The 15,297-nt window shown below is 47.0% G+C and overlaps 2 protein-coding genes across 3 annotated transcripts in view; both read right to left on the bottom strand.

Moving 5' to 3' along the window:
• LOC138752890 (zinc finger protein DPF3-like) overlaps positions 1–15,297 on the bottom strand; it is an 88,286-nt gene that overhangs the window by 65,113 nt on the left and 7,876 nt on the right. The window lies entirely within an intron of this gene.
• LOC138753838 (uncharacterized) lies at positions 1,159–14,057 on the bottom strand. Of its 2 annotated transcripts, none has more exons than XM_069917292.1 (3): positions 13,648–14,057; positions 7,517–7,721; positions 1,159–1,401 (listed from the first exon to the last, which is right to left on the bottom strand). In XM_069917292.1, the coding sequence occupies exons 1-3, from the start codon at positions 13,985–13,987 to the stop codon at positions 1,344–1,346; spliced, it is 603 nt and encodes a 200-aa protein (XP_069773393.1). In that variant the 5' UTR covers positions 13,988–14,057; the 3' UTR covers positions 1,159–1,343. The 2 variants fall into 2 exon arrangements, with proteins under 2 accessions (XP_069773393.1, XP_069773394.1); XM_069917293.1 differs by lacking the exon at positions 1,159–1,401 and adding an exon at positions 6,035–6,083.

Raw genomic sequence — 15,297 nt, 5'->3', positions numbered from 1 at the left:
TCCATTCACTGAGTCCTCCTTCAGCCCATTCTTTTCAATGTAGTAGAGACACTGGGGCCAGGAAAAGCCCCACATCTATCAGCAGCATTGCTGAAGATGAGTATTCAATGTGCAATCAAACCTCGTCCCTCCCAGCAGAATTTCTGAAACTGCTGCCAAAGCACCCTTTCTCCAGCTGGAAAATTAGTCATCAAAAACATTTTCAAATAACCGCCAGCCCCCCCCCCAAATGGTACATTTTTCATTTTGTGGGATCTGGGATACATTGGGGAAATGGTGGTGAATCACCTCATTGAACCACTCCCTGTCTAATGAGGGTGCTCCAACACTGCTGTTAGGGAGGGAGACTCTGCTGATGTCGAGCCAGCAAGGTTGGGGCAGCTTGCTACTCAGAGGGGAACCTGGAGATGTGGAAACCCCATGCATTTGAAGCCCTTGCCCTCCTTGGTGGCACAAGTCACAGGTTTGAGAGGTGATGAGGTAAGTAACTGCATTGCATTTTGTTCAGTGGGCACGTAACACCAGTTGCCAAGGAAAGGAATGGTTAGGATATGAATGGGGTACCAATGAAGCAGGCTGCCTTGCCTAGGATAGTGTTAAGCTTTGAGTGCTACTGCGGTTGCACAACCAGGCAAGTGGAGAGCATTATAACATGCTCCTGATGGGCTTTGGGCTGTCAAGAGGTGAGTCACTCACCATAGGACACTCAGCCTGCAATGATCCAGCTGAGTGTCTTGTCATTGGAAGTCTCCAGCATGTTGATGGTGGAGGACTTGGCAATGTTAACGCCACTGTATATCAAAGGTTGATGGATTGACATCAGAAATGGTCATCACCTGAGGATTTTATGGTTCAAATGTTACTTCAAAGATCCTGCCTGAATATCATCTGGGCCTTGTGGCAAGACTTAAGGAGTTGTGAACTTTTGGTAATCTTAACATCCCTACTTATCACCTATCAGTGGAAGAGTTTTTTGATCAGCAATTGAAGATGGTTCAAGTTTGTTGTCATATGTACTGAGGTACAGTGTTTGAGGTTATTTTGAAAGCAGAGCAGTAGATACCTCATACTTATGGAATGAGGAGAACACAGAACAAAGTTACAAATAGAGATCAGTTGGAATGGAGAAAAGAAATCATAATTTTATTAATTTGGGGACCTTGATAACAGTGGGAAAGAAACCATCCTTGAATCTTCTGGTGCATGTTCAAGGTTGGGCCTGAGGAACTCCTGCAGTGATGAGCGACATCCAACAACTACTGCCATCCACTTTGGGAGGGTGCAGGAAATGGTCTAGCTGTTAAACACTGAATATAAATGAGTATGCACCAATATTGGCTGCTTCACTGAAGTCTTGGCAAGGCCTGTGTTACAGCATTGATTGATGACACAATTGGACCACTACAGGATTAGCAGAATGATACGCATACCATTACACTTGCTGAAATGCAACTGCAGAAATGATAATTCAGCTTAACTGGCACCCAGACTACCCAAATCTGCATCTATATTTTCAAGAAAAATGTTTTTTTCCCTGCAAAAATGCACCTTTCCATCCAATTGCAATTGGCAGATAAACATCAGAGAGATGTAAAAAGAATAGATTTGTAATAGGAGGCAAGTTTTACTTCCCCAATATTGAGTGGGGATCCTTAAAGATAAGGGATCAGATAGGGCAGAATTTATTCAGTGTATCCAAGCAAGTTCTCAGAAGCTACATGGCCCAAGTAGAATGGGGGACAACACTAGATCTGCTCTTTGGAAATGAGGCTGGTTATGTTGCTGATGTGTCAATGGGTGAGCACTTCGGGTCCAATGACCATAATTCCATTAATTTCAGGACAGTTCTGAACCTCCCCTCACTACACTAATCAAAATATACCGACAGCACAAAAAGGACTGTCTGTACAATCACCAGGGCCAGATTAATGTAGTAGCGAGAGTAGCATATGCTATGGGCCCCAGATTTTCAAGAGCTCCCATGTTTATGTTCTATGAATTGTGAGAAACATTTTCATTTTCATTGTTATGCAGTGGCTATGAGATACCACAATGATAAACTATGTTAATAACCCCGATTAAAGGTGATAATTGGCTAAGATCACTAACCTTAAATTTAATTGGGGTTGTTAACATAGACTAAACCAGCAGCTCGCACGATGGCTCAATGCAGGAGAAATGGCCGTCTTGGTTACCCATAATCCCCCACGCTGCTGAAACCACTCTGCCAGTGTCAGTGCCAGGGAAACGCCAAGCAGTTCCAGCTGCATTGGGGATTATGTGTAACGAAGACAGCCAGGTTGATCCCTCATTGAGCCAGCCGCCGCTGAAAGTTTTGCTTTAACTTGGAAGGGGGAGGGGGAGGGGATTTCAGTGTAAGGACAATCTGGGGCCCCACCACCCAGGCCATGTCCTCTTCACCCTGCTTCTTTGGCTTGGCTTCGCGGACGAAGATTTATGGAGGGGGTAAAAAGTCCACGTCAGCTGCAGGCTCGTTTGTGGCTGACCAGTCCGATGCGGGACAGGCAGACACGATTGCAGCGGTTGCAAGGGAAAATTGGTTGGTTGGGGTTGGGTGTTGGGTTTTTCCTCCTTTGCCTTTTGTCAGTGAGGTGGGCTCTGCGGTCTTCTTCAAAGGAGGCTGCTGCCCGCCAAACTGTGAGGCGCCAAGATGCACGGTTTGAGGCGTTATCAGCCCACTGGCGGTGGTCAATGTGGCAGGCACCAAGAGATTTCTTTAGGCAGTCCTTGTACCTTTTCTTTGGTGCACCTCTGTCACGGTGGCCAGTGGAGAGCTCGCCATATAATACGATCTTGGGAAGGCGATGGTCCTCCATTCTGGAGACGTGACCCATCCAGCACAGCTGGATCTTCAGCAGCGTGGACTCGATGCTGTCGACAGCATCACCCTGCTACCATCAGGAAAAAGGTACAGAAGCCTATAAACAAGCACTAAGCAGCACAAGGACAGTTTCTTCCCTGGTGCCATCAGGTCCCTGAATAATCAATGAACCAAAGACACTGCCTTACCTTTTGTGCACAATTATTGTTATTATTTTAATTTTTATAATAATGTTGGAAAATGGTTATAATATGAACTTTGATGTTGCTGCAAAACACCAAATTTCATGACTTGTTAATGACTTGTTCATGACAATAAATCCTGATTCTAATTTCAGTGCAAGTTCTTCCCCCCTCACTGCGCATGTGCTAGCCGGCACTATTTAGGGTCCCTTTAAAATATTTGCTACAGGCCCCGCAGTACCTTAGGGTACCCCGCCCTGCCAATTACACCACCATTTATTTTCTTAGGGTGCAGTTAGCACAATGCTGTCACACCGCTAGTGATATGAGATCGAATCCACCACTGCCTGTAAGGTTTTGTTCGTTCTCCCCTTGACCTGCGTGGGTTTTCTCCAGGTACTCTGGTTTCCTCCAACCCTCCAAAACGGATTGGATTGGTACTTTAATTGGGAGTAATTGGACAGCACGGGTTTCATGGGCCGGAAGAACCTGCTATTGTGCTGTATCATTAAAATTAAAATAAAAACATTAATTTGAAAACTGTGAATATTACCCATCTTTTGTATTTATAATCTCCATTTAATTTAATTTAAGGTGCACATATTGGAGTTATACTTTAAAATGAATTACCTGTTTGGCTGCAGCAAGTCAGAATTTCTGTGCCCGTGTGCATTGTACAATGTGTACAATAAACTCAATATCATCATAAGGTTCCCCAGGCCTTAAAATAGGGGAAGGCTCATTTCAACCGATGAGGAACGGCTGTTTATAATGCAAACAGATGTCTGCAAGCGGGAGGCTTTCAAAATGATAAGAGGTTCAGGGGCAACATGTTCCTCCTCGTGTGAAGGGCAAGGACTGGGGAAACATGTGCCAATGAGGGTCATTGAATGCCTGGTCAGGAAAAAGGATAAAGGACACATCAGGGATAGACAGCAGTGATCAAGCAAGTCCCTGAGGAGAACAAGGGATGTCAAAAAAATTTAGGGAAATTTGGAGGGTAAAAGCAGCCCATTTGATATTCCCTGGCCAACAAGGTAAAGTAGAATCTAAAAAGAATCTATATTCATAGCAAAGGTTTAGCTAGGGATAGAGTATGTCCCCCTCAAGGATCAGTGTGGTGAACTGTATGTGGAATCTTAAGAAGGAATATTTCTCATGTTATTAGCATGGAGGAGAACATGGAAACTAGTAAGCTCAGGAAATAAATTTTCTGGAGGATATTAATGCCACAAAGGAAAAGGTATTGGAAGACATTGACTTCATCAAGACCTGAGTGGATGAGTGTGTGCCCACATGCACATACCAGATGTTCCCCAACCAGAAGCCTTAGATGAATCAGAGGATTTGCAACCTACTGAGGGTGAGATCAAGGACATTTAAGGCCAGGGATCTAGATATCATCAAGAAGTTCAGGTACGACCTGCGGAAGGCAACCTCTGAAGCAAAGTGGCAATTCCGGTGGAAGTTCAAGACAGAGACAAGCCAGCTATGGCAGGGAGTGCAGGCCATTACAGCCTACAGAGTGAGGAGCAACACCATAAATGGCTGTGATGCTTCATTACCTGATGAGCTGAACCACCTTCTATGCCCGCTTTGAGAAGGAGAATCCAACAGTGCCTATGAGAATCCCTGAAAAGGCTGAGGACATGGTGATATCTGTCTCTGAGGATGATGTCAGAACATCATTCAAGAGGGTGATTCTTCACAAGGTGTCAGACCCTGATGGGATTCTTGGCAGGGTACTGAAATCTGTGCCGACCAACTAGCTGGAGTGTTCATGAAAATTTCAACCTCAATTGCTGCAGAGGTTCCCACCAGCTTCAAATGGGCATCAATCATCCCGGTGCCCAAGAGTAGAGTGAGCTGCCTCAATAACTATCGCCCAGTAGCACTAACTTCTACTGTGATGAAATGCTTTGAGAGTCTGGTCACGGCCAGAATTAGCACATCCTTAAGCAAAGGATGCAATTCACTTATTGTCACAATCATGCCACAGCAGATACAATTTCGCTGGCCTTCCACCCAACTCTGGATCACCTCGAAAAGAGCAACTCATACATATGGCTGCTCTTCATCAACTACAGCTCAGTCTTCAACACTATTATTTCCTCAGTGCTGGTCAAGATGCTAGGCCTCTGCACCCACCTCTGCAACTGGATCCTTGACTTCCTTGTTGGAAGACCACAGTCAGTATGAATTGGAAACAACATCTCCTCCTCACTGATCATCAACACAGGTGCACCCCAAGAATGTGTGCTTAGCCCACTGCTCTAATACAACCAGGATTGTGTGGCCAGGCACATTTCCAATGCTATCTACAAATATGTCAATGACACCACAGTTGTTGGCAGATGAGTTGTTGGCAAATGGCAATGAGGAAGTGTTTAGGAGGGAGATAGATCAGCTCTTTGAATGGTGTAACACCAATAACCTTGCCATCAATATTAGCAAAACCAAGGAGATGATCGTGGTCTTCAGGACGAAGTCCGGGGAACATCGAGGGCTCGTAGTAGAGAGGGTCAAGAACTTCAAATTCCTGGGTGTCAACATCTCTGAGGATCTGTCCTGGAGACTCCATGTCAATGCAATCATGAAGAAGACTCGCCAGTAGCTATACATTGTGAGGTGCTTGAGGAGATTCAGTGTGTCACTAAAGACTCTCAAAACCTTTTGCAGGTGTACCGTGGAGAGTATTCTGACTGGTTGCATCACTGCCTGGTATTGAGGCACCAACTCCCAGGACAAGAAAAATCTCCAGAGGGTTGTTAAATCATCCTGTGACATCACAGGCACCAGACTTCACTCCATCGAGGATATCTACATGAGGCAGTGTCTTAAAAAAGTAGCCTCTATCCTCAGGGCTTTTTCACTCTGCTACCATTGAGTAAATGATACAGGAGCTTAAAGACAAGCACTCAGCAGCACAAGGACAGCTTCTTCCCCGCTGCCATCAGATTCCTGAATAATCAATGAACCAAAGACACTATTATTTTTCATGCTCTGTTATTGTTATATATTGTTGTCAGGTGGTGTATATGAATGTTTCCACTTTGATGCTGCAGAAAAACAACAAATTGTGTTACTTATTCATGACAATAAACTCTGACAATTCATGACAATAAATTCTGAAGTATGAAAGGTGGGACCTGACCAGGTGTGTCCTATGATATTGCAATAGGGGAGATTACTGGGCTTTGGAATAGATTTTTTTCAACTTCACTAGCCATGGGTGAGGTACCAAACAATCAGGTCACTAATGTGGTTTTATTCAAGAAGGGCTGCAAGGAAAAGCAAGGGAACGACAGGCTGGTGAACCTAATATCAGTAATGACAAAAGTTATTGGAACGGAATCTGAGGGATAGATTTTAGGCATTTAGAAAGGCAGGTCTGTTGAGGAATAGTCAGTATGGCTTTGTGTGTGAGAAGCCATGCCTCCTGAATTTGATTCAGATTTTCAATGAAATGGCCAATAGGAAGGAAACCAGGGTAATAGAAATGATCTACATGGATTTTAGCTGGGGTATTGATAAAGTACAGAACAAATGGGATTCAGATTAAGGTAGCACATTGGACACAAAATTAGCTTTGTTGTAGGAGGCAGAGGGTAAGGGTTGATTTTTCTGATTGAAGGCTTGTGGTCTGTGGTGTGCCACAGAGATTTATGCTGGATCCTCTGTTGTTTATCATATATATGAATGATTTGGATGAATAGTTAGTAGAAAGGTTACAACAGGATCAATATTGGATAAGAAGGATAGGCCAGCATGGACAAGTTGGGCAAAAGGGTTTCTTTCATGTGACATGACGGGATGTGCCTAAGTGAATGGAAGATTGGATTTAATTTGGACAAGTGCAAAATCTTGGATTTTGGAAAGTTAAACCAGGGCAGGACTTGCACACAGTGAATGGTAGGGCCCTGAAGGGTGTTGTAGGCAAGGTGGTGAGAAAGGCATATTGAATTCTTCCCTTCATCATCCGAACCATATGTCCAGCAGTTGGAATGTTGAGTTACTGTTGTACAAAATATTGGGTAAGCTACACTTGCAATATTATGTGCATTCTGGTCACCACAGGAAGGTAGCTATTAAGATAGAAAGGGTGAAGAAAAGGTTCACAAGAATGTTACCTGGATTGGAGGGCTTGAGTTATCAGGATAAATTGGAGAGGCTGGAATTCAGGAGGTTGAGAGATGACATGACAAGAGGGTTGTAAAATTATGAAGTATTGTGTAGACCGCACATGTCAAACTCTGGCCCGCGGGCCAAATTATATTTGGCCCGCAAGATCATTTCAAAAATGTATTAGAGGTGGCCCGCCCTGCAGCGAGAGCCGATGCTGTTTTTTGTAATGTCACCCCCACCATCCTCCCCCTTCATTGCACATCCTTCCCCATTGTAACGCAAGAAATTGTAACACGAGAAGTCTGTCGATGTCATCAGCCGGCAAGCCAGCTGGAAGGCTCCCCGCACAACCAGTCACTTCTCCCACCTGTCGAGCGGTGCGGTGGATTGGCGAGCGCCTGTGATTTCCTGTCGGCGCGACGGGCATGGCAGGCTGCGCACGGCCCCCGGGCAGCGCGAGCGCCACGCGACTGGCACCGGACGGCCCTTCCACAGCGCGAGTGCACTTCTCCCGGTCGCCACGGCCTTCAGCGCTTGCACCCGCGCGGACCCCAGGGACGGCTGGTTCGGCCCTGCACGTGAAGAGAGAGATGGTGGCTGTCCGCAAAGGCTGATCGGCAGTGCGCTGGGCCTGAGTGGGTGGGTAAGCAGGGGTGGGCAGAGGGTGTAGGTGAGGAGTAATGGGCGAGGGGCAGTTAGAGGGAGGGATGAGTAGAAGGAGGGGTGGATAGGGAAGAGGTAAAAGGGGAGGGGCAGGCCGAGAAGGGGAGGGGTGATTAGAGGGTGAGAGATGGGTAGAGGGAGGAACAGGTTGAGGGGAGAGGCAGTAGAGGGGTGTGTATAGGATGGGGTGGGTAGAGGCAGAGCGAGTGGAGTGAGGGGTGAGTAGAGGTTGGGTAAAGGACTGGTCAGGTAGAGAGATGGTGGGTCGAGGGTGAATAGAGGCCTAGAGCCTGAGGAGTGAGCAGGAAATGCTGAGTCCTGATGCAGGCCAAAATGGACACAGCCTGTGAATGCTGACTACATCTCCACAGGGACCAAATATGTTTCCCTCAGGTCAAGCAAAGAGTGAACTTGAGCTACCTACTCCTGACCTGTAACATTATTCTCCTAAAGTTATATCCTAAAGTTTAACATTACATATGTTGAAAGAAGAGAAAACATGCAGATGTTGTTGAAAATTTTCAATAAATATTTAGTTCGGCCCTCGACTTAGTCCAAGTTTTTAATTTTGGCCCTCCGTGAATTTGAGTTTGACACCCCTGGTGTAGACTGTGAAGAAGGGACAGTTATATTGGAATTGTGGACCTCATAAACAGGCCATTTGGCCCATTCTATCCATGCAGGCCATTGTATTTACACATCCCACTTTCTTGAATTATTTGCATATTAATTTGAGAGGCATAAGTAGTGTTGAAAGTCAGTGTCCTAAATTGCGACTGAGAGGGAAGAGACTTAAAGTGGATCTGAGGGTGGTAATTACTGGAGGGATCTGCCAGAGAAGCCAGGAGCAGTAAAGGCACCTGGCAGATGTTTGAATGAGCAGGGCATAGGGAGGTGTGGAATTAATGCCAGCAAATGGGATTAGTGTGGATCCGGTGGTTAGTGTGAACATGATGGGCCGAAAGGCCTGTTTCCAAGTAGTACCATTCCATATTTTCCAAATCTCCCTTCTTCACAGTCATAGTTCCACTCCACATCAAGGACACTGTGCGCACACAGATGTGCAAACTCCACTTCCGATTCCCGAGTCAAATCTTTTCTGCAAAGTAATCCCATCAGCAATCATTGTGGAAGGCTGTTTCTCCAAATTTTGCTAGTGGAGTAACTGATTTTAACCCTCTAGTTCTGATTTCCCTTCTGTAGTTATGCACAGGAGAGGGTGTGTGTGTGTGTGTGTGTATGGGGGGGGGGGGCGTTGGTGGTGGGTGGTGAAGCAAAGACATGAGCATTGGAGGGTTGAGTGCCCGAGAGCATGGATGAAAGAACGAGAAGGTTGCAGTGGAAAAGGACTGAGCATCATTCAGAATCTTTGGCAAAAGCTGTGGGTGGGGAGTGGGAGAAGGGGAGGGAGGGTCACTTTTCCCCTTGTGTCTCAAAGCAAACCAACAGGAGAGCACTGACGGCAAAACCAACACTCTGGAGATGGGAAAGGCAAAACATGCTGATTTCCTTTTTTAAAGACGCACACATTACAAGCTTGGTCTTATTCAAAGCAGGCTCCCATAAATTGCACAGGATAAAGCGAGAACCTCAACACAGACTCCATGAAGAAGTGAGTTATGTTCAAACCACATGCAGATTAATGCTCTAGCAAAGAGTTAAAACAATCCTCCTTCGTTTAAGGCAATAATTTTCTAATTTATACCCTGAAAAGAAATCCCCCAACTTCCATACAATAACTTTGTCCTGCAGTTTGTCACCGTTTCCCATAAATTTTTAAGCATGAAATAATTACACACTCTGTGGAGAGTTTGCTCAGCAAATTGCAACACAAAGCGTTTGGAGGGGAGGGGAATGTGTGGTCTTGGGGAAAATGACAGAATTCTAACGTCAGGCAAGAGTGTATCTATTTCAAGATGCACTGTCCTCCCTCAGACTGATGTGTTGACTCCTGCGTGGACCCTAACAAATCTCTCTCTCTCCCTGGGGCGCAAGTATTAGAATAACCCAGCTGTAACCAACCAATCTGTCTTCTATTTGCTTGGAGTGTGGCAGACGTTGGCCCTGTGCCACGAAAGGTAAAGCAGCAAAACAAAAGCAGCTCATAAAATAATGCTGTGACGGAAACAGGAGACGGTAAAATTACTTCATAGATCATTAGCACAGACACTTCATTGGGTTAATAATAACCAGGGGGTCCAGAGATGCCAAAATGTAGCAAGGTCCAGCAGGCAATAAGGAAGAATACAAATATTCCAGGCTGTGGTGACAAAGTGACCTTGAGAACAGGATGGTGAATGTGAATAACCAGTTACAACACACTCACACCACCTCCTCCCCAGCAAGATGCAAAGCCAAGCTGCCTTCAGAAACTGACTTTCTGATTCCAAGCATTGCCCACTGACTGCAGTACACTTGGCCCTGAGAAAGTGATGCGGCAGAGGCAGTAATTCGGTCCATTGTGCCTATGTTGGCTCAGTGTAAGAGTTGTCTTACAAGTCCGTTTCCCATAGCCTTGCAAATGTTTTCCTTTACATTGCAAAAAAAACTCTACACTGTATTTAATATTGGTGCAATAATTTTCCCTCTTTGCAATGCCACAAATTGATAACGATGCAGCGTTTGCAGCTGGACTGTGGTGGTCAAGTATTGAACCAGATCTTGCTGCCACTTCCCCTCATGGTTTTCCCCATAGCTGACATTCCCGTGTATTAAATGGGACGGACTTAGAACAGGGCATCCAGGAGGTAGGGAAGACCAGCAGCAGAAATGTACTCCACCACAATCTATCATCAGATGACCCAACATATCCGATTCACTGTGCCATTACACGAGCCAGGGATAATCCCTGGTTCAATGAGGTATGTAGAAGGGCATGCTGGGAGTGCCACCCAGTGGTACCTAGAGGGCCAAATGGTGAAGCCACAGTGCAAGGTGAGGCAACTGTTCAACAGCTAAAAAACAGCTTGCAGTAGACAGAGGCAAGTCACTCCATGATCAAAGCTCTGGTCACTAATGATAAGAGTACATGTTCCAGGACCAGTCAACATCTTGGCTCTAGTTCTGAGAATCTGCACACTAGAACCAGCTGTGTCCCGAGCCAATCTGTTCAGTTACAACACCAGCATCAACCCAACGATGTAAAACATTGCTCCAATATGTCCTGCTCACAAAAAGCAGGACAACCCCATTTGAGCTAACTATCAGCTAATCCACCTCCTATCATTAACAAAGGCTTTGTTGTTAATGTTAAGGCAACCGTAACACTTATCTGCTCATTGTTGCCCATTAGAATCTCCCAGGACCAGTCACCTAAAGACAGCATTACAGTCTTGGTCCAAACGCTGCCCAGAGCTGAATTCTAGAGGAAGTATGAGGGTGACTGCCCTCTACTTCAATGCAGCATTGACAGAGTTAATACACAAATCTTCTGGAGGAACTCAGCAGATCCTGCAGCATCCTTAATATAGAACTAACGTTTTGGGCCTGAACCCTTCATCAAGGGGTGGCAATTGCATTGATAGTGCGTGGCACCAAGACAACCTAGTAAAATTGAAGTCAGCGGTCATCATAGGCAAAGACTGTAGTCATAGATGGCACAAAGGAAGGTGGTTCTGATTCTTGGAGATCAATCAATCTCGCCACAGGACTTCACAAGCGGAGTTCCTCCGGGCAGTATGCTTGGCCCAACCCTCTACGGCTGCTTCATCAACAACCTTTCTTCCACAGCAAGGTCAGCAGCAGGGATGTCCACTGGCGACTTTGCAATGTCAAATAAACATTTGCAACTCCTTAGGGCGTGAAGCAGTTAATGCTTGTGGGCAGCAGGACCTGGAGAACATTCAGACACAGACCACTAAGCGGTACCCACCAACCAGGCTGCGGAGGTACCAGGCAATAATCATTGCCAACCCCTCGCATTCAATGGTGTGATCATCACTCAGACTGGCCCCCTCACCCCCAGGAATACCCTGGGGTCTCCATTAACCATAAATTCAGTGAGACGGGCCAGATATATACCAGTGCTATGTCAGAGGTCTGTAACCTCAAATTTTTTTTTATTATGAATTTAGAGATACAGCATGGTAACGAGCCCACCCTGCACAAATACATCCAATTAACCCACCTGATTCCCATACATTTTTAGAGGGTGAGAGGACACCTGAGCACCCAGGGGAATCCCACATAGACACTGGATACAAACTCCTCACAAAATCGCTGGTGCTGCCATTCTTCGCTCCATCCACAAGTTGGGAGAGTGATGGAATACTCTTCCCTCACCTGGACATGCACAGTGCCAACTCTCTTGTAGCTCAGCACCATACAGGAACACCCACTTAGCAGCCCCTTTTGTCCTGTTTCATGCCTGCTCCATGATATCAAGTAGAACAGTCTGCTGTTCATGTCAACATTTTTGAGTTTCAGATTGGTAACACTCTTCCTTCAATAAGTGAGATTGTCCTGGGATACATTTTCATTGCTGTCAACTCCAGATTCAACTGTGAAAATGGGACTGGGTTTCTGATTAGTCTCAAAACTGTCAATTTCTTGCCAGGAGCAATTTATTCTCCAGAACTTCCCCATAGTGGCATCATATTCTCAAAGGGGATTATTAGCAACTGTAAGATAGTGGTGACCACGTCTATTTCAAGAGAGTGAGAGCAGCCGCTACAGTGTGCACAAGCTCTCTCACCCAAAACAGTTGGGGATCCAGAGATATCGTTGCCAGCTCAGTGACTGCAGGTATAGTACAAAACAAAAATGGTGCACTGCAACGAGTGCAGACCCAGGGAGAGTGGGGAGCCAAGACACAACAGCCAATGTCTCCATACAGACTTTAAATAGCTTGTCAAAGAAGCTGATAGTGCTTTATTTAAAATCCTTTAACCACCGGGTCTGGCGGTGCATGTGTACCACAGCAGTCTCAAGGGGTTGCGGACTCCAGGAGAGCAATGAGTTGGCGCAGGGCATCAATAATGGGGGAGAACAGCCCCTGTTGGGAAGGAGAAGCAGAGGAGGTGACCCTAAGGATGGTGACCACCATGGTGGACCAGCGAGGGGCTCTGTGGCTAAAAGGACATACATAGGTGGTGAGCTGTTGGTGACTCGTGAGTGAGGAACCCACACAGACCGCAGACTGCTGGTGACTTGAGGTCAAAGGATTCATTCCAGTCTATGTAGGTACTGGAACTGGCACTCGAGAGGATGTTTAGGACACGGAGGGCTCCCAAAGGACCCTGGGTGCTGAAGGTTTCCTCATGATGTTGGATTTTGAATTTGGGTTTGGACTGAACTGCAGTCTTGTGGGGCTGCAGAGGCTGAATAAGGTTCTGGGGAATCCCTTTTGCTTCTCTTTCTCTGACTGTAAAGGGTGCTGGGCAATGATAATGGCTAATCTTTTCCTGCCTTATGGCAGACTAAAGGCAATCAGCTTTTGAGTTCATTCAGATAAGGGATTGGAAGATGGCTCCACTTTAAAGGATTTAAATGGAAAAGGGAGGAGTAGATATTGAGGTGGAAGGCCTTCAGTCTTGTTGAATGGTAGAGCGTGCGAGGCTTGGAATGGTCGACTTCCACCACAATTTCACTGGATCTAATGTCATGGAGAGTTACCGATTTATGTAGCACCGTAACAGGCCCATTGGCCTAACTCGTCCATGCTGACGAACTGGGGTGTTCCTGAGCTAATTCCACTTGTTTGTGTTTGACCCTTATCCCTTGAAACTTTTTCCATCTACAGTATGTACCTTGAACCATAGAACAACTGCAGCACAGAAACAGGCCCCTTTGGCCCTTCTGGTCTGTGCCTAGTTTTTTTTGCCTAGTTCCACTGACCTGCATCCAGTCCATAGTCCTCCATGCCCTTCCCATTCATGTGCCTGTCCAAATTCTTCTTAAATGTGAAATTTGAGTCCGCCTTCACCTCTTCAGCTGACAGCTTGTCCACATTCCCACCACTCTCTGTGTGAAGAGGTTCCCCAAAATGTTCCCCTGTAGTGCTGGACACCGCCAAGAAAGACTCAGCCACCACATTGAAATTTTTATTCATATTCAGCGCATGCCCTTTTAAAGGTAGCATGAGCTCAGTCACCTTGTGCATTGTGACATCATAATCGCTGCCCCAGGCACATGATGGGCAGGAGATGAGGCAGGGATAAAACCCTGACAGCACCATCTTCCCATGGCTGCCTCGCCAAGTGACGTTACATGCGGGGCCGGTTAGCCATGAGAGTGCGCCGCCACACAAACCCCCGCCCCCCCCCCCCGCCAGAACCAGCTACATGTCCTGCCACTTGAGCAGGAGGCCCCGGAGTTTGGCCATGGCCATCTGCACCGGCCGTGATAGGTCTAAGTGCGCAGCCTTCAAATGGTCCACGGTGAAAAGTTTGTCTTTACCCCCTATGTCCAAAGTAAAAATCCTGCCTGACCGCTGGAGGATCTTGTATGGACCTTCGCACGGGCGTTGCAAAGGTGTTGTATGTGGGCCTCACCAAACAAATACGAATCCACTGAGTCCAGCTCTTTGGGACGATGTGTCGGCCAGATGCCATTATGTGAGGAAAACGGGGGGGGAGCTGAAAACCCTCAACCTCCACTGCAGTGGGACTAGCAAGCATGGCAAGCCGGTGGAGACCATGCAGAGCAGCATGTCCGGGCTGTTGGGCAACTTAATGTCCTGGAGCTCGAGGCCAGAGATGGCAGTCCGGAGTGCCTGCGTCTCTGTGTCCAGCTTCTGGGCCTGTGCCAACTGTGTGTAATCAAGGCCGGGGGCGAGAGCATTGATCGCCGGATGAGAGAACGCATCCACCACGATGTTGTCTTTGCCTGCCCTGTGTCGGATGTCGGTGATGAACTCCGACACGTAGGAGAGGTGGCATTGCTGCCGAGCCGACCACGGATCTTTGGCCATCGCGAGTGCCTGTGTGAGGGGCTTGTGGTCCATGAACACCGTGAAGGGCCTGCCCTCCAGAAAGTATCTAAAGTACCGGATGGCCAAGAATAGCACCAGGAGCTCCCGATCGAAAGCGCTGTACTTGAGCTCCAGCGGGCATAGCTGTTTGCAGCGGAGCCACTGCTCAAGTAGACCCCCTATCACTGTGGCTGAGGTGTCCACTGAGACCGCTGTATGTGCCTTTGTGCATAGGTGCACCAATAGAGTTGCATTGGCAAGGGCCTCCTTTGTTGTGGCAAAATCAGTCTCTGCCTCCTCCAACCAGGTCAGGACTTTCTCCTTAGTGGTGATCAAAATGAACAGCAGTCACGTGGTGCGGGCGGCGCCAGGGATGAACCGATGATAAAAATTCACCATCCCCACAAATTCCTGCAGGCCCTTGAGGGTGGTTGAATTGGGGAACTGCTGGATGGCCGCGATCTTCTCTGGCGCCGTGGCAGCACCTGCTGCTGAGATGGTGTGCCCCAGGAACTGCAGCGTCTGTTTGCCGAACTGGGATTTGGCCACATTGGACCGTGAGGCCAAACTGCCAG

This window comes from Narcine bancroftii, chromosome 2 (genome assembly GCF_036971445.1).
Source record: "Narcine bancroftii isolate sNarBan1 chromosome 2, sNarBan1.hap1, whole genome shotgun sequence".
NCBI lineage: Eukaryota > Metazoa > Chordata > Chondrichthyes > Torpediniformes > Narcinidae > Narcine > Narcine bancroftii.
The sequence above is the reverse complement of the archived record's forward strand: the minus strand, read 5'-3'. Positions and strand labels throughout refer to the sequence as shown.